The 22,712-nt window shown below is 36.8% G+C and overlaps 1 protein-coding gene across 2 annotated transcripts in view; it reads left to right on the top strand.

Annotated features, from left to right (window-relative positions):
* The window catches only part of LOC308694978 (DNA topoisomerase I, mitochondrial), a 36,057-nt gene that overhangs the window by 1,314 nt on the left and 12,031 nt on the right, over positions 1-22,712 (top strand). The window contains exons 3-13 of one of the 2 annotated variants that reach the window (XM_081372852.1): positions 14-95; positions 1,763-1,806; positions 2,779-2,898; positions 4,794-4,878; positions 6,150-6,274; positions 6,357-6,472; positions 10,083-10,204; positions 18,221-18,343; positions 18,467-18,654; positions 18,931-19,075; positions 21,221-21,364. In XM_081372852.1, the coding sequence (XP_081228978.1) occupies positions 14-95; positions 1,763-1,806; positions 2,779-2,898; positions 4,794-4,878; positions 6,150-6,274; positions 6,357-6,472; positions 10,083-10,204; positions 18,221-18,343; positions 18,467-18,654; positions 18,931-19,075; positions 21,221-21,364 (1,294 nt within the window). Of the gene's footprint in view, positions 1-13; positions 96-682; positions 816-1,762; positions 1,807-2,778; positions 2,899-4,793; positions 4,879-6,149; positions 6,275-6,356; positions 6,473-10,082; positions 10,205-18,220; positions 18,344-18,466; positions 18,655-18,930; positions 19,076-21,220; positions 21,365-22,712 lie in introns of those variants that run through there. The other variant, XM_081372853.1, reaches the window with a different exon arrangement.

The following is a 22,712-nucleotide window of genomic DNA, read 5'->3' as shown; positions in this document are numbered from 1 at the left end:
TGTTCCTCCACAGAGTAAACCCAAAGAAAAAGAAATCAAGGGCCAAAGGAAAGGTGAAGACTCAGCATGAAGGGAAGGAGAAAACGCACAGGAAGGTAGTTCTTCAATGTCACCATTAATTTTCTTTCGTCATGCCCCTGGGATTCTCTCAAGTCCAGCTTAATTAAGAGGCCCTGTTAGCTTTGCTGTAAAGGAATATTTATGCAGTCATATCATTCAGAGCTTTCAACCTGTTTCATAGGTTACAGGGACCCAAATATAACAAGAACGGACTGCTACACGGAGCGTAACCTAAAAGCGTTTAGTCAGCGAGCAATCAAGTCTGTGATCGGATGACAGATTCATAGGTTACGAAAACAGAGGTGTAACAAGAATAGACTGTTACGCGGAGCAAACAATGCAATCTTCCCTTTTCAGAGCGGTTGCACTAAACCACTCATTATCTGTGAACGATAGTAATAGTATGTTCTCTAGTGCAACCTATTTCAAGCCATGCAGATATTTTTGTAGTGGAATATGATTCTCCTTGACAGCTCCGGGCACCAGTTTGGCCTCAAGTGGTCTAGATGGCTTTCCATGATAGCAGGTTGTAAGCCATTTGATTAGACTGGGCTTCCCTGTGGTGTGTCAAACCTACAAATAGCCCTTCTTTTCCACTGCAACTTTACATTTGCATAACACGGCTTCTTCATCTCTTTGATATTTCCATGTATTGCCTCTTCTTTATTTATCACCTGCCACCTTAATACAGTGTTTTACTGGGTTTTGCACTGTGGAATGAGATGGAATTGTAAAGGAATGTCCTTGTCAAGTCAGTAAGTAGATTGTTTGGAACTTATTTTTGATTTTTATTATTCAATTTGTTGGGATGTACATGAACACACACACATATATATGTATGTATATTAGTAAGTTTTTTTTTTAAAAGAAATGTATACTTTTTTTCTGCATGGAATTTGATCAAAAGTGGCTAAACTCCAACCTTTAAGGACACCAATTTTCTTTGTGAATCAATAATGTATCGTAAATAAATAATGGGGAACTTTCCATAAGATCATCTTTTAATGCAAATCAAACCAGCTATTAGGCTAACTGAAATAAAACCATGCCAATATCTAGGTACGGTAAAGGGTATGTGATGTGGGGCCATTTTAATTCCAAAGGCCAAGGGAACTTTATCAGGATGCACAGTATCCTGGATCCATGAAATAATAACTGGCCTTTAAAAATAAAAATCTGCCTGCCTCTATGGGAATTTAACATAGGGGTGTCCGGACTTATGCACCTTGTATTTTAAGGAAGAACATTTATTTAATCCTCTTTTTAGTCAACTTTAGCATGGGTGTGTTCACTTATGCTTAGCACTGTATTCTTCAAAAAAAGTCACTGTTAAAAAATATATTAGGCAAAACAATTATTTTCAATATTGATAATAAGGAGAGTTTCTTGATCACCAAACCAACATATTACAATGATTACAAAGGATCATGTGACACTAAAGACTGGAGTAATGATACTAAAAATTAAGCTTTGCTGTCTCAGGAATAATGTGATTTAATTATTAATGTAATGAATATTTTATTTATATTATTTTAAATCCATAGTTGCATTAAACCCTGTGCTGTTTAACTCAGCGTCCATTATTGATAGCCATCCAGACGATCAAGGCAATAGTGCCACCATATTTGGGAAAAGCAAAACAAAAGTTACCATCAGCTAGTTGTCATGTTTTTTTTTTATTGTTTTTTTTTTAATCTTTCAGATGAAAACACCTAAAGAGGAATGCATGGACTTTGAAGAAAGAAGGTACAGTGAGACAACTTTGTCACATGTGAGGGTATTTTTAATAGCTAGCACCGCACATGTAGTATTGCAGATCCAGACTTTTGATTTAGAGAAATGGCATCAGCAGCCAGCAGCTGCACTTGGAAATGAGTTTTAATCCATTTACAATTCAAATATGCAATCATATTTTTTTTCTCTTTCCTTTAGAGTTGATGAAAATTAATTCTGATGATTTGAAAGTGCGCAGTTCTGGACAATATCCATTCCGATTTTCTCGCTACATTGGCTGTCTTTCAGGAAATTAATTTATTTATTAGAAAGAAAGATGTGGCATGTCAGAAAAGTAATAAGTAATAAAGGGAGGGGGGGGGGGGGGGGGGGTAGATTGGAGCCTGAGGCACAAGTCTGGGAAAGCAAACGTTTAACATGAAGCTCTATTTCATATACAGATATAATTTAATATGTAAGATTTTCAGATATAAAAGTTAGACCATCTAAGATGTCTCGTTGACTGTTTCTGTCTCACGATAAGAACACGGTATGTCTCTAATCAGGGACTTTGACAATCAGACGCTTTGTAAATCAATTCCTGCTGGTGATTGCAGGTGGGAGGTTGATTTACACGACAGAGGTCAGACTTTAAAACTGCTGAAGGTGTCCGAGTGTTCTTTTACACTTAATCTTTCCGAGAAAGTTCTTTCCTGAATTGAACCATTTGTTATTGTGATTGTAATTAATTGATTTGGTCTGTTCACCTCCCACCACATCTGAATCATGCTTTATGGAAATTGAAGCTTGCATCTCTTTGCAATTATCCTTGGACTTAATTACTGTAATTATATAATTATCATCAGTGGCCATTAAGCATTATTGTGTAATCACCATAATTTAGTCATTGTCATTGGTCAATGCGTTTTTGTCCTTTAGTTTTTTTTTTTTAGACTGAAGTTCTCACAGCCTTTTAATGTGTTATTGACTGTTTGTCTTGTTTAGTTCTCTAGTGATTGTGAAGGAAGAGCCAGACAAAGATCCAGACTTTGTAACAAAAGGGAAAAAGAGGAAAAGAAAAGCGGATAAAACGGATGGTCCCTCTTCTACCTTTGAAGCACCTTTGTAAGTTTTTTTCTGGGTGTAGCAATGAATAAGCCAATAACATATCCCTTTTTCCTCTTTATATATTTCTTATATATGTGTAAAGTGGGGTAAGTTGTGCCACTTTTTACTTAAACCGATAGTTCACCTAAAAATTCCAAACCTGTATGACTTCCTTTTACAAAAGGAGATGTTTAGCAGCTTGTCAAAGCTGCTCGTTGTCAATACCATGAAAGTGGAGGGTACCAAGGGCAGCCATGGTCACCATTTACTTTCATCTAATGGAAATGAAATTTACAGTACAGTACATAAAATTAAGTGATTTTATGGGCCTAGAACAAACAGCTTGTACATTTAATTGATCATATATGGTTAATCTTTAATCAAATAATTAACATGGTTTTGTAAATTGGAGGAACACCAATATACATGTTATACCTGAATTTGTGCATAATTTAATGTAAAATTAATAAAAAATTGCATTTAAATTACAAAGACCTTGCAATTTAAACATTGTCTAGCTTATTAAATTAAGTTTTTTTAATGACCATTTGACTACTTTTACACAAATACTATGCAACTAGACAAATTTTGGCATGTGTACTTTTATTGTAATGTGTGTCTTGCCAGCGGAGGATGGAATTTCTGTTGATTGTCACAGTTGCCTTTGAATTGCTCCCTTTAAAGGGATAGTTCACCCAAAAATGAAAATTACCCCATAATTTACTCACCCTCAAGCCTTCCTAGGCGTATATGACTCAGAGTTATAAAAAAATGTCCTGCTCTTTTCAAGCTTTATAATAGCAGTTAATGGAGGATGATATTTTGAAGCCCAAAAAACTGCATCCATCCATGATAAAAGTAATCCATTCGTTTCCGTGGGGTTAATAAAGGCCTTCGCAAGCGATGCGTTTGTGTAAGAGAAATATCCATATTTATAACTTTATCAACTAAAATAACTAGTTTCCGCCAGGAGTATCTTAAGCTTAAACACCTCTCGTGGTTCAAACAAACAGGGCTGGGCAACAAACTCAAACTCCCCCGACATTTCTCTTTAAAAATTCTCGTTTTAGACTTCTAATTCATGACTGGTGTTTTGTTTTGCTCTATCCTCTGCACTTCTGCGTTTGTCAATGCGTCATGCGTTGGGTCAAGGATTACCATTTTGCTGTAAATCTGGCATAAGCTAGTTATTTTAGTTGATAAAGTTTTAAATATGGATATTTATCTCACAAAAACGCATTATTTCGCTTCGGAAGACCGTATCCATGTGGAGTACTTTTATGAAGGATGGGTTCACTTTTTTTGGTATTCAAAATCATATCCTCCATTCACTGCCATTATAAAGCTCGGAAGAGGCGAGACGTTTTTTACTTTAACTCAGATTCTATTCGTATGAAAGAGGAAAGTCATATACACCTAGGTTAGCTTGAGGGTGAATAAATCATGGGGTAATTTTCATTTTTGGTTGAACTATCCCTTTAAATGGATGGTTTTTTTGTAAAGTCAAACATGCTGAAACTTTTTAGCATAAAAAAGATAATATGTGTATCAATCACAGACACCTGGATATGATGCACTTGTAAGTGATGGTGTTGGTATTCTTTTTTTGAAAGTCTCTTGTGCTCACCCATGCTGCATTTATTTTATTCAAAATCCAGTAAAATAGTAATATTGTAAAGTATTACAGTTTAAAATAACTGTCTTATTTTACCTATTTTAAAATTCAAGTTATTCCTGTGATTGCAAAACTAAATTTTAGCAGCCATTACCCCAGTTTTCAGTGTCACATGGTTCTTATTCAGAAATTATTCTAATATGCTGATTTGGTGCACAAGAAACATTTCTTGTCATCAGTGTTGAATGAAATTTAAGAGACGAGAAAGTATTGACTGCTTACTGTATGTCCCTGAAAGGCCAAAGAAGAAGAAGAAGAAAGCTGCAGAAGAGGGACAGGGAAACTCTGCAACAGCAAAGAAGAAAAAGGACAAAAAAGAAAAGGTGGGCTTTACCCAGAGTGCATTAGTGGTACATTGATTATAGAGAGAAGAACTTAGTGACTGCGTGCTGAAATGCTAGTAATTTTGGTATTGAAAACCAAAAATCTTTAAAAAGGACACATGCTGAGATGAGTTACATAAAGGCACAGTCGGATATTTCTGAGATACTGTACATTAGGTAGTTTTGCATTATTATAAATTGATTTTATATTAATGCCTCCACCAGGTTATTTTTTTTTTTGCTTAAAATGATGATTTAAAATAAAAAAGAAAAGAAAAGAAAGTAGTCTTAATTGAAACTTCAGTTCACATGGTGAAAAGTCATGTTAGCACTTTTTTTTCTTCTTCTCACAAATCATTTCATTCTACTTTTGCTATTCAACTAAACTGCCATCTGTAGGTCAACGCAGCTTGTCCTTTAAGGTCACTTTACAATCTGATGGATTTAAAAGACCATGTCACAAAAGCGATTCCCTCTGCTGAAAAGCCATCATTTTGTTCAACAGCTTTCTGTTGATTGTCATTTTAGTGCTGCGGAGAGCAGTTTTGAAGAACATTTCTCTTGCAGAGCTCAAAATCTTATTCTCAGGAGAAACCGTTTACAGTTTTGTTTTTAGCTTACCGTGAAAAGAGGCTGTCCATGTCCACGCTGCCCCTCAGGAGTTCATTTTGATCAGGTGTTCCCACTGACTTGACTTCTGTGCGCTTAAATTTATCCAAGTATTTTGATCTTTGTAAAAGTAAATGATTTTTGTCTCCTGTGGATCCACCAACATTTCAACCAGGAAAGCTTTTTATCCGAATAGCCACTATTCTGACGCTGTTGTATTCCTCCATTATAACAAAAAAGTCATGTCTAGAGATGGCCTTAAAGTTTATCATAAAAAACTCTCTAAACACCAAGAACTCGTGACAAAATTATCAACAGCAGTTAATCATGTTTGTACGTACATCCTATTTTCACAGTTTCATAGTTTTCTTTTTTAACTAGAGCCCTCTTTCAGATGTGCTTCAGAGCATCAAAGCTGTTACAATTGTATTTGAAAGTAAGCAGCAATTTTAAATCAGATTTTCAGGAAACAGGATTTTAAGTACCACATTACGAGAAACTTAAATTATGAAGAAATGGAAAGTCTCACTTCTCCACAGGTGGCTTTGAGTCCAGCAGTGCTTATTTAAACTGGCTATATTTTTGAAAATTTGCTACTTCTGCAAAATGCAGACAAAATGTTCACAAAGTTTGCAGTGATGACCCCTTTTTCCCTTTCAAAGGTGATAAAAGAAGAAGGGGGGTGTTCTGTCTCCACTAAGAAGAAAAAAACCAAGGAGGAGATCCAGGCAGCCAGGGCTCTCAAGATAAAGAAGAAAGAGGAGGAAGAGAAACAAAGATGGAGATGGTAGGCTCTCTGCATGCAACTTCTTGAGACCTCTTTTAGCCTAGAAGTTTTGTTTGACACTTTTCTTGACTTTTTTTCACAGGTGGGAAGAGGAGAAGTACGAGCATGGAATTAAATGGAAGTTTCTAGAACACAAAGGGCCGTATTTCCCCCCTGATTATCAACCCCTTCCTGATGATGTGAAGTTTTACTATAACGGTATGTGTTCAGACATTATGAAGATCTAGTTGCTTCTGTTTTACTGATGGATTGAGTGGAAGCGTTTCACAGCAAAATGTGTTAAAAAAAAAGAGACATTTCGTTCAGAGAGGGGGTCAGTTCACTGGTCAGTGCTGTTCCCATTCATTTTTCTGGTCTGGGCACACAGCCCAGCTCAAGGTTGACCTTTTCCTCTGTTGGTGTCAGGCCTACTTCAGAGAGCACAGGAAGAGTCTTTAATCTCTTCGCTAAACTTTACGGTCAGCTTCTTCTATTAATATCCACTCTGCCATTTACCGTAGAGAGGCGTTTCTTAAACTATAAGTGCGTTTTGGAAGGCCCAGACCATTAATCTTGGTACAATAGCCCTGAGGGGGAAGTATTTGAATTTTGTACCTGAGACTCCCTGAACGGTAAGCTATAAATGCAGTTTTGATTATATTTGTCCTAGGCCATGATTCTCCGTGATGCATTTAAAGTCCTATATTGAAGGGTTTTCTGTCGAGTCCTGTGGGAACGTGTGTCTGAAGACTCATTTTATTGTGGTTAAAAACTTTTTTTCATTGCTCACTCGTTCTGTTGGAGATCTATGAAATTATATCTCGTTTATCTCTGTGCTTTTGTTGTCACCAGTTATCTTGTGAGAAATTAAGTTAATAATAATGTTTATCTACTTTCTTTTTATTTGCAGATAAACTCCAAACTCTTAGTCATTAGTGATGTTGATTATTTACATATTTAGGGTTTGAGGGGCTTTTGGGGCCCTAGAGATGTTTTGACATGCCCTGACATTTGTGCTTATTTCAGTTACTTATAACAGCTTGTACCTCTCGTTGGTTTCATACAGATTACATAATCAGAGACTATTTGTTTTCATTTTCATTTCAAAGTAGACATTTCAAGCTTTCTATAGACATGTTTCTCATGTTTGTTTGGCTAGTATTTGCTGAGTTTCGGTTCGGTTTTTGTGACGGGTTTTCTTTACAGTTTCAAATGATGTCTTTTAGGCCTCGTTCAGACTGTCAGTCCAAATCCGATTATTTGTGTATCCGATTGGAATCTGATCTAAAATTATTGATGTCCACAATGTGTATCGCAACTGTTCATATCCGATTTGTGTGTCCATGCAGCTCTTCCATTTTCCGGAATGTCTGTATTGGTGTATACGTTGCGTTGGTAGTCATGCGCCAATAACAAGAAGAACCGCAACATGGAGCGGTTTGCAATAGAGATGTTGTCTTATTTTAATTTTACAACATGGAAATGTGTAGCCATGTACTGGACTACTGCATCTTTTGAGGCAGCAGCAGAACCGGAGGCTGGTATGTAACGTTGCGCCTTTTTTCCCGCGCTGTCGTCTTCTCCGGTTTCAAAATATGACTCCGTTATATTGTCATTAGGGATGTCCCGATACCACTTTTTCACATCCGATACCGATACCGATGCCGCAGCTTTGGCTATTTGCCGATACCGATATCAATCCGATATTTTTATTTTATTCTTGAACTAATACTACTAATAATAAAATATAATGGAAGCACTTTCCTCAATTAGCCACTTAAAAACATCTCACTCAAATGGAGAACAAATACTTCTCCAGTATATAGTCCACAACAACAGTTGATAATGAAAGACTGCCAGCCTTTATTCAAAAGACCTTGAGATATGTTTGGTAACCTGAATGAATTTAAAATTAATTCGCTATATTTCAGATCAATATATTTGTTTCCTTTAAATTTTAATTAACTTTTACTTTATTCTCATCTGAATTATAAATGATTTATTTCTGTATAAAATAATACTACTTTTAAAAACACATTTGATTTTCTTTTTTATTCAATGTAGAATGTGTAACTTAAAAATAAACAAATTAGTGCTCTGTTTTAGGACAAGAAATGAAAACCAATGCAATGATGAATGTCCAAAAAGATGAGATCATTTTTGCTTTTAAACAGCGTGTGCGCGCGCGCGCGTGTGTGTGTGTGTGTGTGTGTGTGTGTGTGTGTGTGTGTGTGTGTGATTTTGGTTGGGTGACAGTTACAGTTTGACAAGAGTTTACAGTTTGACAAAAGCACAATGTTGGGTTTTACACAAATATAAGTAGGCTAAACACTTTTTCCAGTTTTAATGATGTCCTGTATGAAAATGACGGAGTATGTTTTTTTGTTTCCACTGTTCGATCGCGCCCGTGCCTCTCTCTCTGACACACACACACACACACACACCAGCATTGCAATCTTGACATCGCAGCCTGTTCATTTTGCTGCGTTCACACCAAAACGCGAATAGAGCGTCAAATTTGCGTCTATCGCGTCTAGTTCGATGCTTGAACAGTTTGAATCCATTCGCGCGTCCAAAACGAATAGGACGCGCCGCGCGCGTATAATGATAAAGTGAGCGTTTGAAGCGATATAGACGCGCATTCAGAGCTAAGGCGGGCTACAGATTAGGTGTCCCTAAAGAACCCGCTTATGCGCGTATCTAACAGTAACGTTAGTTTCGTATTACATTAATTAATGTGCACGCGAGATTTATTTATTTTTATACCGTGTATTCTCTGTGTAAATCCATGCACCGAACGTACGTTCAGTACGAATACGTACCGTTCCACCCCTAATAGGTATCGGATCATAGGTATCGGATAATTTTTTTTCTCCCCTCCGATATCCGATCTAGCGTTTTGGGCCAGTATCGGCACGATACAGATGCCGTGGATCGGATCGGGACATCCCTAATTGTCATTTTCTGCTCGTCCGTCACTTTGCAACAACACAAGATTGTTTCTTTCAGCATGTTTCCTATAGCAAAGTCAGACATTTACGTTTTACGTGCCGTGAGGAAGTCACATAAACAACGCAAAATCCAATCAGATCGCTCAGACTGAGACTTTTGGCACATCCAATGGACACTGTATTATCCCATGAGGCCATGGAAGAGGAATCACTATATTTGCTATGGATTTAGTGAAAATTTAGGCCAATAATTTTGATGTTATGGCAGATTAGATAAATGGCTAAAATTTATTTTCTGTTCTAGTGTCCAAAAAAAAAAAAAAATGCAGTTTAAAAAGTGATTTTAGATATCACTGTTATTATTAAAAGTACGAAATGAACATATTTTTATTTGAGATATGCTGAAGCATTATTACATTTATTTTAATAAATAAATTATTAAAGTTGCAATGAAATGGAAGTAGCGACAGGTCTTTTCATACATATTTTGATGTTCATTTCACGCAAAAATGTAGGCAGATGAATGTGAGTTTGCAGGGGCAGAGTTTAAACAGACTAAATGATTGGAGAAATCCTGCAGACGTTACCAGAGAGAAGTCTTGTCGTTTTTATCGGAAGATCCAGTTTTGATATTTTGATTAAAACATTTTTTTTTATGAAATATGTGCATGGATGATTAGTTTAAAATAAATAAAAATGTTATGACTAGATGGTGGTAAATCATATGCATATTTATATTACATTTTTGATTAACAGTATGAAATGTATGTTGTTCAGTACATACTTTTACCCAAACAACTCATAATTGGTTGTTAGCTGGTTGTTGTTTTTTCACACTGATGTCCTTATGGTAAGTGAATATGTTCTTTTTGTTGTAGGAAAGGCAGTGAAACTCAGCCTGCCAGCTGAGGAAGTGGCACTTTTCTTTGCTCAGATGCTGGATCACGAATACACAACAAAAGAGGTCTTCCGCAATAACTTCTTCAGGGACTGGAGGAAGGTAAACCATTCCTTCACTTGTAAGCCTAGCTCAATGTTTAACCAGTAGCTTTTACAGTGAGGAGGGATGGGTGTCAGGTTATGAGTATGGAACAGTTATGAAGCTTGCAGCATCCCAGAAGGCCTTAGGGCGTATCATGCAGAATTAATTTCGTGCTGCTTAGTGCTCAATGCTCTTGAAAATACGATTTGTGTAAAGGCATTGATATGCTAATCCAGACAACTCGCTTCCCGCATATGAACAAATCCAATTTAACTGTTTTATTATAACACGGAAGCCCCTGCTCGCTTCACTGAGCACAGTCTCCGCCCCGTCCCCGAATGTCAATCACGAGAATGAGCGAGAGAGGAATTCAAGTGATGAGACATCGGCTCTATTATTACAGTGCTTTCGAAAAGTGTTGTATGAGTGTTTTTGTCTCTACCTGATTGTTGCTCGCTGTTTTCTTCTGAGTTATCAGCAGCATGAAGCAAAGCAAACGGTTGTTAAAAAGTGTTCATATAGATGTTTCTTGGCCTTTTGACCCATTTAGTACTCATCAAGGGAGACTAAACCTCCGAATACAATTAAGGGTTCAGTGGATAATGAATTTCTTGTGTTTCAGTAAATGGCCACCCATAGTTGTGCCCACATTCATTGACTGTGCAGTGCAGATAGCAATTAGAAAAACAAGGTCAATGAAAAGTGTGCTGAGAGGGAGGAGGCGTGTTTATGTACTTCTTAGCATTTGGCAATTACTGCACATTAGAGACCCGCCAGAACTGGGCGCCACAGGATGTAATCGGAGAGCAGCCTAACTCCTGTCTAGCTACAAAACTGTGTTCAGGATAAGTGGATTCATCTTTGATTGTCTTAGAGATAGCCTATTGAAATTCTAGCTGATACTGATTATATATATAACGTTATGGCAGGTAACCTAGAAATCTATAATACTTTAATAAAAAAGTAAATGCTTTATTATGTTTTATAATACACTAAAAGAGTTATGGTAGTGAATTTAGGCATCACAACGATATATACAGCATGAAAAATAGATGATAAACTATCATACATCCATACAATGAAAGCCAATGGGCACCAAAAACTGTTTGGAAACTCATATAGGTTTTTTAAAAACATGAGTGAGTAAATGATGATTGAATTTTCATTTTTGGTGAACTATCCCTTTAAATGAATGTCATCATTATAATAGAGGTGGGACCTTTGAGCTGCTGGTTACATTGTACCTGAAAAAAAAAAACATCTTTGCAATAATCTACCACTTTTTTTAGTGGTAGACGATGGCAAAAGCCATTTCAGTTAAATTTGATATTTAATAAATAAAAAATAAAAAAAAACACAATAACCATTATGGTGCCAATATGTTCGTCCCTACTAGCTTCACACCAGTGTTGGTAAAATCTGTATTTGGAAGCTATCATTGAATTATCTCTCAAATGTATTTGTGTGTCCATAAGCTTATTGTGGCTTTATTTGTAACTGTCGAGACACACACAAACACTATACGAATGTAGCCATCATTCGCGCTGTTAAATTATATACTACATTCGTATTAATACTGCAGCAAATTCAAACACGCTCTCTCTGGATCTCCCAGTGCTGTCTAGAGGTTAACTGTGTCAAGACACGCGCAAACATACTAATGTTATAATGCAGCTAGAGCAGGAATCAAGGCTTCATCGGGACAGCATTCTCAAACAGAGAAGCGCAATTACACAACATTTTAAGATGAAGAGGTGCTCTTTTGGTTTTCAACCTTGAGAACTAATGTGCACACTCACAGAATCAGACTCTACTGCTATTTACAGGTGAAACTCTAAAAATTTGAACATTGTGCAAAAGTTCATTTATTTCAGTAATTCAACTTAAAAGGTGACACTAATATATTATATAGACTCATTACATGCAAAGTGAGATATTTCAAGCCTTTATTTGTTAGAATTATTATAGATTACAGCTTATGAAAACCTCAAATTCAAAATCTCAGAAAATTAGAATATTACATGAAATCAATAAAAAAAAAGGATTTTACATACAGAAATGTCAGCCCTCTGAAAAGTATAATCATGCATATGTACTCAGTACTTGGTTTGGGCCCCTTTTTGCATGAATTACTGCCTCATTGCGGCGTGGCATGGATGCTATCAGCCTGTGACACTACTGAGGTGTTATGGAAGACCAGGATGCTTCAATAGTGGCCTTCAGCTCTTCTGCATTGTTCTGTCTCATGTCTCTCATCTTTCTCTTGGCAATGCCCCATAGATTCTCTATGGGGTTAAGGTCAGGCGAGTTTGCTGGCCAATCAAGCACAATAATCCCATGGTCATTGAACAAGGTTTTGGTTCTTTTGGCAGTGTGGGCAGATACCAAGTCCTGCTGGAAAATGAAGTCAGCATCTCCATAAAGCTTGTCTGCTGAAGGAAGCATGAAGTGCTCTAAAATGTTCTGGGAGACGGCTGTGTTGACTTTGGACTTAATAATTAAGCCATAATCATCAAAATTAGGTTCCGAAACAAACTCTCAGGTGTGAAAGCACCCTTAGACTTAGATTGGAGGGACCCATACCACAACTATAGATCTGAACGTCATATAGACTTTAGGTCAGTTAGTAACCACTCTGAACATGCTAGCTTTAGTATAGCAACACAAGTTTAGGACACAACAGTATATACTATGCGCTATGTACTCTACCATTTAGTCCATCTATCAAAGTTAGGGTTACAGAGTCTGATAGACCCTCACATTTTAATTTATATATAAACATTATATTTGGGGTCAGTAAGATATATATTTTTTCATTTGATCAAATGTGACAGTAAAGACTTTTACATTTGTTTTAAAAATTGTCTATTTTAAACGAATGCTGTTCTTTTGAACTCTATACATCAAAGAATATTAGAAAAAAATATACTATTTTCAACATTGATAATGTGAAATGTTTCTTGAGTGCCGAATTATTATATTAGAATGATTTCAGAAGGATCTTGTGACACTGACTGAAGACTGGACTAATGATTCTGAAAAATCAGCTTTGAATCACAGGAATAAACTATATTTTAGAATATATTACAATAGAAAACAGTTTAAAATTATAACTATATTATTTTACAATATTACTGTACTAGCATTAAATATATATAATATAATATACAATAGACATAGCAATGCACTATTTGTAATACTGCCGCAACATGAAACAGATTATTCACAACAAATCATGGGCTATAATAAATGGATAACATTGCACTTTTTAGCATTGCACTCAAGTTAATTTCCATTTGTTGAAATTAAACTTTTCCTTTTAAATGCAGTGACGCATTTCTCAATTGCCAGTTATTTGTGATCGCCATTTAGTACATTTGATTTATTCAACAATATAGAGTCATGGATTGTGCTGCGCTCTTGACCTAACCAATGTAGTTGATTTGTGAGTCTATGAGAGTGTCTGTTTGTGTGCCATTTTTGGGGGGGCATTCTTTCCCTTTCCATCTCATTTTACTCTTTTCCTTCTCTGTGCTCTGGGCTCTGCTCCCTGGCTAATGGCCCAGGGGTGCCATTTATGGCCGAGGGTGTGTGTGACAGAATGGGGAGATGGAGGGGGGCAGGTCAGATGAAATTGCTTGTGTGAGGTCCCGTGGCGCTGGTTCTCTTCACCAGCCCCTGGAGGAGAGATTAGAGTGAATCAGTGTTAGTGTGACATTTAGCACCGCAAAAGTGCAAGAATAAATCATAAGCCGACAAAAGGGAAACGCGTATGTCAGTCCTCTGTGACCCCTCCATCCGATACTTACTTTTCTCTCCTCTCAATTTTTGGTTGTCCTCGTCCTCTATCTCCTTTCCTGTGCCACATGGGAAACTGTGATCATCACAGGTGAGGGGATCTCGGCCCTCTAGTGTTGTTTTGATGATATTTAGTGTCTTCTGATGTAGGAAGTCCTTGTTGTTATTGAATGTCATGAAACAGGCCATATCTCGAAGCAATATCAGTGCAAAGCATCAGAAGGCACCCTTTTTTGACATTGAGATCAGAAACAAAAGAAGTGGCTCACTTAAAAGGACTTAACTTTGAAGTAGGGCTGTTTCACATGATATATCAGTTAATTAGTGACATATTTCAGTATTCATTATTATGAGAGATGATTAAATCTTTGAATAAACAAAATGGAGCGTTAGAAATCAATTTATTGTTTGCTTTGTATATGTCATTGAATATTCTGTCTGAGGTAGACTTGGGCGTGGTTAAACAAAACGTGTTCTTGTATTTTATTTTATTTTTTTCAAAGCAGCACAAGGCAACAAAACCAATTTTGACTAGGCATAAATATTGCGAGCAAAAGGAGAAATGTTCTTGCCTTGGCATGTATGATCAGACAGCCATTGTCTGATCAATTTACCCTTCAGAATAGCTGCTATGCGTCACAAAAGTCTCAAGCACTTCCACTGAACTGAATCTTTTGCCTTGTCTGAAGTAAAATGTTCCAAAGTTGCAATTCATGACAGGACTGCCAATTGGAATCAACCTGAATGCAAGGTCCACTCAAAAACCTGCTGTAAATGCTCAAGATCTTGACTCCTAAGCAAGGTCAAAGTCAAATGTAAGCCTTTTCCCAAAATTTAGAAGAATGTAAATAAAGATTTAAAAGTTTGAGGTCTGTAAATTTGTATTTATTTATTCATTCTTAAAAAGAGGTCTCTTATGCTCACCAAGGCTGCATTTATTTGATCAAAAATGCAGTAAAACAGCAATATTGTGAAATAGTATTACAATTTAAAATAACTGCTTTCTATTTTAATATATTTAAAAATGTATTCCCATAATGGCAAAGCTGAATTTACAGCATCATTTCTCCTGTCTTCAGTGTCACATGATCCTTCTTAAGTTAATCTAATATTCTGATTTGGTGCTCTAGAAACATTAGAAAACATCTACCCTTAAAAGATGAGGTCATGCTAAAAGTGTCTCCAAAGCAGTAGCTGTCTCATGGAAGATGTATTGACCTGAAGATGTACTGATTGCTGTCATGAATTGTTTTCGTCCATCATTCTACTCCGAGTGTGATGATTCAAAGCCTTTTATTACGAGACAAGTTGGATAATGTTTCATTGATTCTCTCACATCAATTTATTTTCACATATTATTCTCTGTAGCCGTTTTTGCTGCTGTCACAGCATAAGGCGAAGTTCTGATATGTGAAAATCTTGCAGTCAAGAATGTATGTGTTGCTAAAAAAAAAAAAACATTAGGGTGTGAATCTTTTCTGATCTTCACACATATACGCTTACCCAAGGACAGCACCCTCAGCTTCTTTCTTATAAGATGTCTGGTAGATGTATGAAGCGAGCAGAAATATCTTAAAACCCTGCATGGATGGGACTTGTTTTCCCTGAGGAGTTAAGTTAAATTTCTGTTTCACAGCCTTTCGTATTGATTTTAATCCTGTCCAAACTGTTGTTGTTTTTTTCACCTAACCGTGGGACACATTTTGGTGCAAATTGTCTACAAGGGCTGGGACGATACACCTATCTCCTGATTCGATACTGTCACGATACTTGGGTGCCGATACGATATGTATTGCAAATTATTTATTTCTTTTATTTTATTTTTTTAAGAATTGCAATTCTACAAGTATTGCGATTCGATATTGCAATTTTTTTTTTAACACTAGACCATCGGGAAAAGTTAAATCATACACTTATACAGACTGTACATGATGTATAAGATGAGTCATATTTACAAAAACAAATCATCACATCTTTCTGACTTTTATTTCAGAAGCATCATACAATACTACATTCTCTTGAATAAACGATTCAATAACAAATACATTTTTTAACAGTCACTTGTCGCCACTTATTGCCGAAACAATGTAATCGATAAATGCGTTATTTTAAGCACCAAGTTTCTATCAAAAGCTGATCGCTATCATAGACATCAGTGTTCATATTTGAACTTTAAACTTTTATCCAAGTACTTCTATGGTAATTTTAACTATTGCATCACATGTTGGGTAGGTTAAAGAAAAACTACAACTCCCACCATTGGACTACAACTCTCCTACCTGGCTTTCACAGGTGTGGTAATCACTGTTGATTGCCCTGATGTGTTTGAACACAGTTAAGTTGATTGCTACATTTAGTGTCTTATATTTAGTGTTTTAATGCCCATTGCCCTGAGGATGGTCGTTTGACCGAAAGCTTGGTGATTAAATTTGCTTAAAGGATTTAAGTGTGCAGACAGTTTATTTTTTGAGAACTATTGCATCACAGAAATAATGATACTATGAGGTTGAAAAGACTGTTTCATGACAACTTTCTCTGGGTCAGCGGCAGCACCAACACAGCTTTGAATGTTGCGATTTGATTTTGTCAAAGTTTAATAGACAGACAAATTGAAAGATAGCGTGGGTGTTTGAATCGAGATCACAGTCTTTTAAAGATGAATCGTGCAGCTCTATTGTCTTATCTCTCTCTCTCAGCATATGAGTAGCGCAAGGGCTTTTCAGTGTTTTCAGTCACACTTCCACGCGTCCACTTGGGATATTACGTCACTCAACACTCATAGATAATGACACATTTGGACACTGTTGGAACGAAAGTGGCTAACTTCTGTTAACCTCATCTACAAGCAAGGACAAAAATAAAGCAATTGAATTTGAATCAATATTGATTCTGGAATAAAAAAAAAATCGATTTTAGAATCGTAAAAAAAAAAAAAAAAAAGCGATAGCTAGGTGAATCGATTTTGTCTCCCAGCCCTATTGTCTACTGTGTTTAGTCTACCCTGGGGTCCTCTGAGAAACAGTAAATGACATCTAGCTGGGGATGTCTATGATTTTGCTGTGTATTATTTTAGCACAATGATTCTCCTAATGTATACTGCTACTAAGGCCGCATTTACATCACATTTTTCAAGTGGCCCAATTCAGATTTTTTTTTCTTCCTCCCATGTGGCACAGATCAGAAATGACACATGAATGTGTAAGCAGGAAAAAAGCACATTGATTCTGATATTCTCAGATCGGTTTCAGGCCTCATTCATATGTGGAAATAAATCAGATATGAATCGGATACATGCATTTGCGTCTGCCATGCTAGCTGACAGATCAGTTATTCCCCTGTCAAAGCGAATCTTACGTTATTGAAAAAGCGATGGTGGCAAATGATGTTGACTCGGGTGGACACCAACCGTGATCACATAACTCTTTTCAATGCCGCAATGGAGGACGAAGGCTTAACCCAATGTTTTGCTGACCTTTAAAGATGGTACAGAAAGCAAAAGCTTGTATTCATCTGCGTCCATTGCAAATCGTGTCGTTTTTACTTCCTTTTCGGCCTAAGCTTTTCCAGGTCAGTATGTCTACCTTGGGTTGTTTCGCCAAGTATATAGTATAAATGCAGATATTGGATATGGGTCACTTTTAAAAGATGTAGTGAGCTGGTCATCAAAAAAATCAGATATAGTCAACAAATTGGAATTGGGCGTGGGCATCAAGACCTGCATTTAAAAAAAAAAAAAAGCTTCATTGCCTGGTGAGCCTTTAATATGGACTTTTTGCTAACTTTTTGGTTAAAATTACAATTGGTGGTTCAAGTACAGCTGACATCTCATCCGATTTAAATCAATAAGGAAAGTTACAGACTGCTGAGAACACGGTCATTGTAGAGCAGTGTGTGGTCTGATCTGATGGTTCACTCACCCAAAAATTTAAATTCTGTCATTAATTACTCACCCTCATGTCGTTTCCAAACCCGTTAGACTTTCGTTCATCTTCGGAATACAAATGTATCTTTTTCTAATCTTTTTGATGAAATCCAAGAGCTTTCTTTCCCTCCATAGATAGCTACTCATATGACACTTTGACGCCTCAAAAAGTTCATAAAGAGATAGTAAAATCATCTCTTTATGAATCCATATCAAATTCATATGAATTTAACAGTTTAGTTAAAATTTTCTGAAGAGACTTGATCACTTTATATGATCTTTGGGTTTTGATGGTTTATGCATGTTGTGTACAGGAGATGACTTTGGAGGAGAGACAGCTAATCACAGATCTGAACAAGTGTGATTTTGGGGAGCTCCATACTATGCACAAAGAAAAGGTGGAAGCCAGAAAGAACATGAGCAAAGAGGAGAAGTTGGTGGGTGTCCTTCGAAACATCTAAATGTTTGAAATATAAATCAAAGTTACAATCTTTGAATGGACTGCTTCATCCCTTACACTAGGTAACCAATGTTCCTCTGAATTAATAAATGTTCTCTAGGTTAATAAAGAGGTCAATCAAAAAATTGTTGAGGAGTATGGGTTCTGTGTGTTGGACCACCATCGTGAGCGCATTGGGAACTTTAAGATAGAACCTCCAGGGCTTTTCCGAGGCAGAGGAGACCATCCTAAACAGGGAATGCTGAAGAAGAAGATTCGACCTGAAGACGTGATTATCAACTGCAGCAAGTGAGGCTTTCATGTTGTAACACTCCTCAGTCTGCATAGCCGTATTATATGTTCAGAAGTGGGATTGTTTCTGTAGCACTGTGGCATGAAATGTGAAGACTAACAAAAGCACATTGCTGATATGTTTGATAGAAAGTTGTTTGCAAATGGGTAAAAGCAATTTTTCTTCAAGATCTCTTTTGAAAAACCATATATATGCAGTTTCAAGTGATATTTCTTTCATCAATCAGTGTTTTGTTTTCAGAGGAAGTTTAAGGTATGAATTTAACCCTACAGAGATTCTCGTATCCCAGAACCTCCTGCTGGTCACCGCTGGAAAGAAGTTCGTCATGACAACACTGTAACGTGGCTAGCCAGCTGGACTGAGAACGTACAAGGATCTTGCAAATATGTTATGCTCAATGCCAACTCCAAACTTAAGGTATATATTATAGTCTCCACTTCAGATTCAAAGCTTTAGCACTTGTGTATTTATTATTTTTATATATTTATTTTGCTATTTAACTATGCACAATTTTACTGCATGTATATGGTTAATTGCATTTTACTTATTTACTTTATATTTTTACTTTACTATTTACTATTATTACTATTGTATCCTTTTTTTGGAGGGGGGGGGGTTTGCTACCCTATCAGAACAGATTTGTTGCAACCCACCATAGATCTAGATCAGGGGTTTTCAAACTTAGCAGGAAACCCCGTAAATTATTATAAATGTGCATGAAATATGGAAAATGATTTAAGTATAATGTCAAATTCGGTAGATTTTAACTACCATTATTGTTGTTGTTGTTATATTAACTAACTCTGGCCCCTTGAAGTCCTTGGACCCCAATTTGAAAACCCCTGATCTAGAAAAACGTACTTCAGCATAATCTACATAAACTAATTCAGATAAACCCATCACTAAACAACACATAAAAACAAAACAAAAACTGAGATCGGTCACTTTATGTCGGTGGGACAATCTTTTCCTTCATAGAGTACATTAGTGCCCACCCACTTTTTAGCAGCATTGGTTAGCAGAAGTATTTTTATTTCAATTCATTTTTCCCATTGGGATTTTTAGTCTTTGTTAAAGTGTTACTTTTATTTGAAGCAAAAAAGTATTTGAAAATGAAGCTTCATGGGAGTGGGCATTTCCCGCCAGCTCTTTTGGTGTTAACAGCAGTTAAATCTTATTATTTAAAGTTGAAATAATGTGAACGGATAGCTTTAACAAAAGCATACCATCGAATAACAACCTTGGAACTCGCAGTAGGTCTGTCTTTAAAGGCCTAAAAGTTATCATTAAAAATCTATTTCCTTATGGAGAAAATGAATGGAGATTTACTTCCACAACCCGATTGTTTTATTCTATTAATTGGCGGTTCTTGGTCAGAATAAGCTGCAATATGGATGCAACTTCTTGCTGTTAGTAAAAAGTCTGGTGGTGTGATGGTAATATTTCCTTAATATTGACTTGATTAAAATGTACTTATTGCCCTCTCCTTCCTCTCTCTGCCTGTAAATCCCTTCATTTACAACTCAGCTTCACGTCCTTTTCACCTCATGACTACCTGTCTCTGTCACCTTGTTAATAATAGATGTGATTTGATGTTGCCTTTTAGCACTGAGTTTGGGCCAATCAAACAGAGCTGATGTGTATTCTATTCTCGCGTTCTGCCGAATCACGCTCACTTAGTTTCAGCTCAGCACCTCATCTTCACCCTCGTTCCACTCACTTCCTCTCGCTAATTAAATTAGGAAGAAAAGTGATCAATTTCATCAGAACTTCGTGATGGACACCTCTCAAGAAATCTAAAAATCAAAACTACACCGTCTTCCAGCCACCTCATTGCTTTGCTTTTCTTTCCTAAACGAGTCCATTCATCTGTCTGCTTTCTGTTGCTTTTTATGTACTGAATTAGTGTGTGAACTTGAAGGTTAAGTTATTCTACACTATGTTGGTCACTATGCTGTTGCTGTGACAACAAAGTAACTTTCTTTATGTACAAATTAAAGTGCTTGAAGCTGGAATCAGACAACCTGACTGTAACATGCAATAAGGTTTTTTAAATACCTGTTTTCAGGATTTATTAGATGGGAGGTGGCGAGGCGCTACAATGTTCTGTTCATTCATCATCAACTGAAAACAGCATATAGAAATATATTGATTCTTGGAATTTAAGAATTGGTATTGTTTCATAAAAATGAGATTCAATTCAAATCGAGAAATCAATTTTCTTTTTTTTTTACCCAGTCCTAATCTATATTAAAGTTATGTACTTGTTAACGTTAAACTTTTAGCTGAAATATAAGCCCTTAGATGTTCTGACCCAACTTCCTGTTTCAGCAGAAAGAAAAATTGCACTGAAAAGGCTGGCAAGAAATTTGCATTTGTTTTGTGGAGTCTTTAAGATTATTTTTCCTAAATCTCTTGATGTGATTTCATAATTTCAGTCAGTTCCTTTGGAATAAGATGGTACTTGAAGACAGATCACTCATGAGGTGTCAGGCTAAGCTGCCCCATGTCATGTAATTTAGTTCCTTGCTTTACTTTGTTGATTTATTTTGTTTCCCGTAGGGTGAGAAGGATTGGGAAAAGTATGAGGTGGCTCGTAGACTGAAGTCGTGTGTGGATGCCATCCGAACCCAGTACCAGGAGGACCTCAAGTCCAAACAGATGGGCACACGCCAGAGAGCCGTTGCCCTCTACTTTATAGACAAGGTCAGGCCACACAAGCTGCTCAGAAATAATTTGTGCACATTAGAGGGCTTTCAATCATGATTGCTTTATTTTGGAAAAGACCAAAGGGTTTGAGTGTACTGGTAATCACTTCACGTCAATTAAGCTGCCTGTGAGAATAAAAACAGCAGAGAGTGAGGAGATATCAGGAGGACAGCATGGTGCATTTTCTATTTCTGAAGGTGTACTAAGTTCTGAAAGTTACAGTATGTTTTCATAATATAATTAACTATTTATTTTAAAAGATCAAAGTTCAGTTCCTCATGTTATGGTCAATTTAAAGGGGTCCCATTATGCCCTTTTAAGAAGTCTTGATTTGGCTTTTGGGGGGTACTAGAATGTTTTCATGCTTGATTGTTCAAAAAACGCATTATCGTTCAGATATTTTACATCATTACAGTTCCTCTCTCCCCAGTCTGTCTCGAACACAGCAATTTCGATGAAGCCACCCCTTCCGAAATACGAAATGTGCTGTGATTGGTTAGCTGGCCCAGTGTGTCATGATTGGCACAGCGTAGCGCGTGTTCTGGAAATGTCCCTCCCCTCCATAATTTCATAATAGCAAATGTCTTAAATGGGACTTTTTCATGATTGTGAATTCATATCTCACAATTGCGACTTGTCACAATGAAATTATATTTCACAATATGGGGCTGTTTACACCTGGCCACTTCATGCGTTTTCTCAGATCGGATAGCTATCTGATTTATAAAAACGATTCCATTTACACCTGGTCACATAAATGTGTTTTTGCGAAACGGATTTAAATCCGATCTTCAATTCCCGCGCTATATGCAGATTTAATGGAGTGCACGTCACCGAAAGCAACAGATATGAGCAGCATTTTATTGATCATCAGCTAAAATTTGAAAATCAAAGACCACAATAAGAGAGAGCGGCAACAGCCCTGGTAAGATCATTTCGTTTCTTTACTTTTAATGATGATGATTGTGTGTTAAGCGTCTGCGACTTTCACTTTGATTTGTGATAGTTTGCTCGTTGGCTTAATGAATAGATGCTCAGCTGCTCATCTGTGGTGATGCGTGTTCCAGTAGCGTCGTCATATCTGGCTATAACATTACATATAGCATATAACACGCTCTCATACGTTTATTTTTTAGCATTTTTGGGATGAGTACAATTTACATATGTGGTTTCAACAACCAGATGCATTTACACTTGTCCAGTTTCGTCAGGAATGTGGCCCAGACCACCTCCTGAAGTGGTTTGAGCGATCGGATTCAAATCCGTCTCGAATGCGTTTCGGAGGGCATTTACACCTGGTCTTTTCACGATCGGATAGCTATCCGATCTGAGAAAACGCATGAAG

The sequence above is a fragment of the Scardinius erythrophthalmus genome, assembly GCF_964197995.2.
Source record: "Scardinius erythrophthalmus genome assembly, chromosome: 8".
NCBI classification, from domain to species: domain Eukaryota; kingdom Metazoa; phylum Chordata; class Actinopteri; order Cypriniformes; family Leuciscidae; genus Scardinius; species Scardinius erythrophthalmus.
The sequence above is the reverse complement of the archived record's forward strand: the minus strand, read 5'-3'. Positions and strand labels throughout refer to the sequence as shown.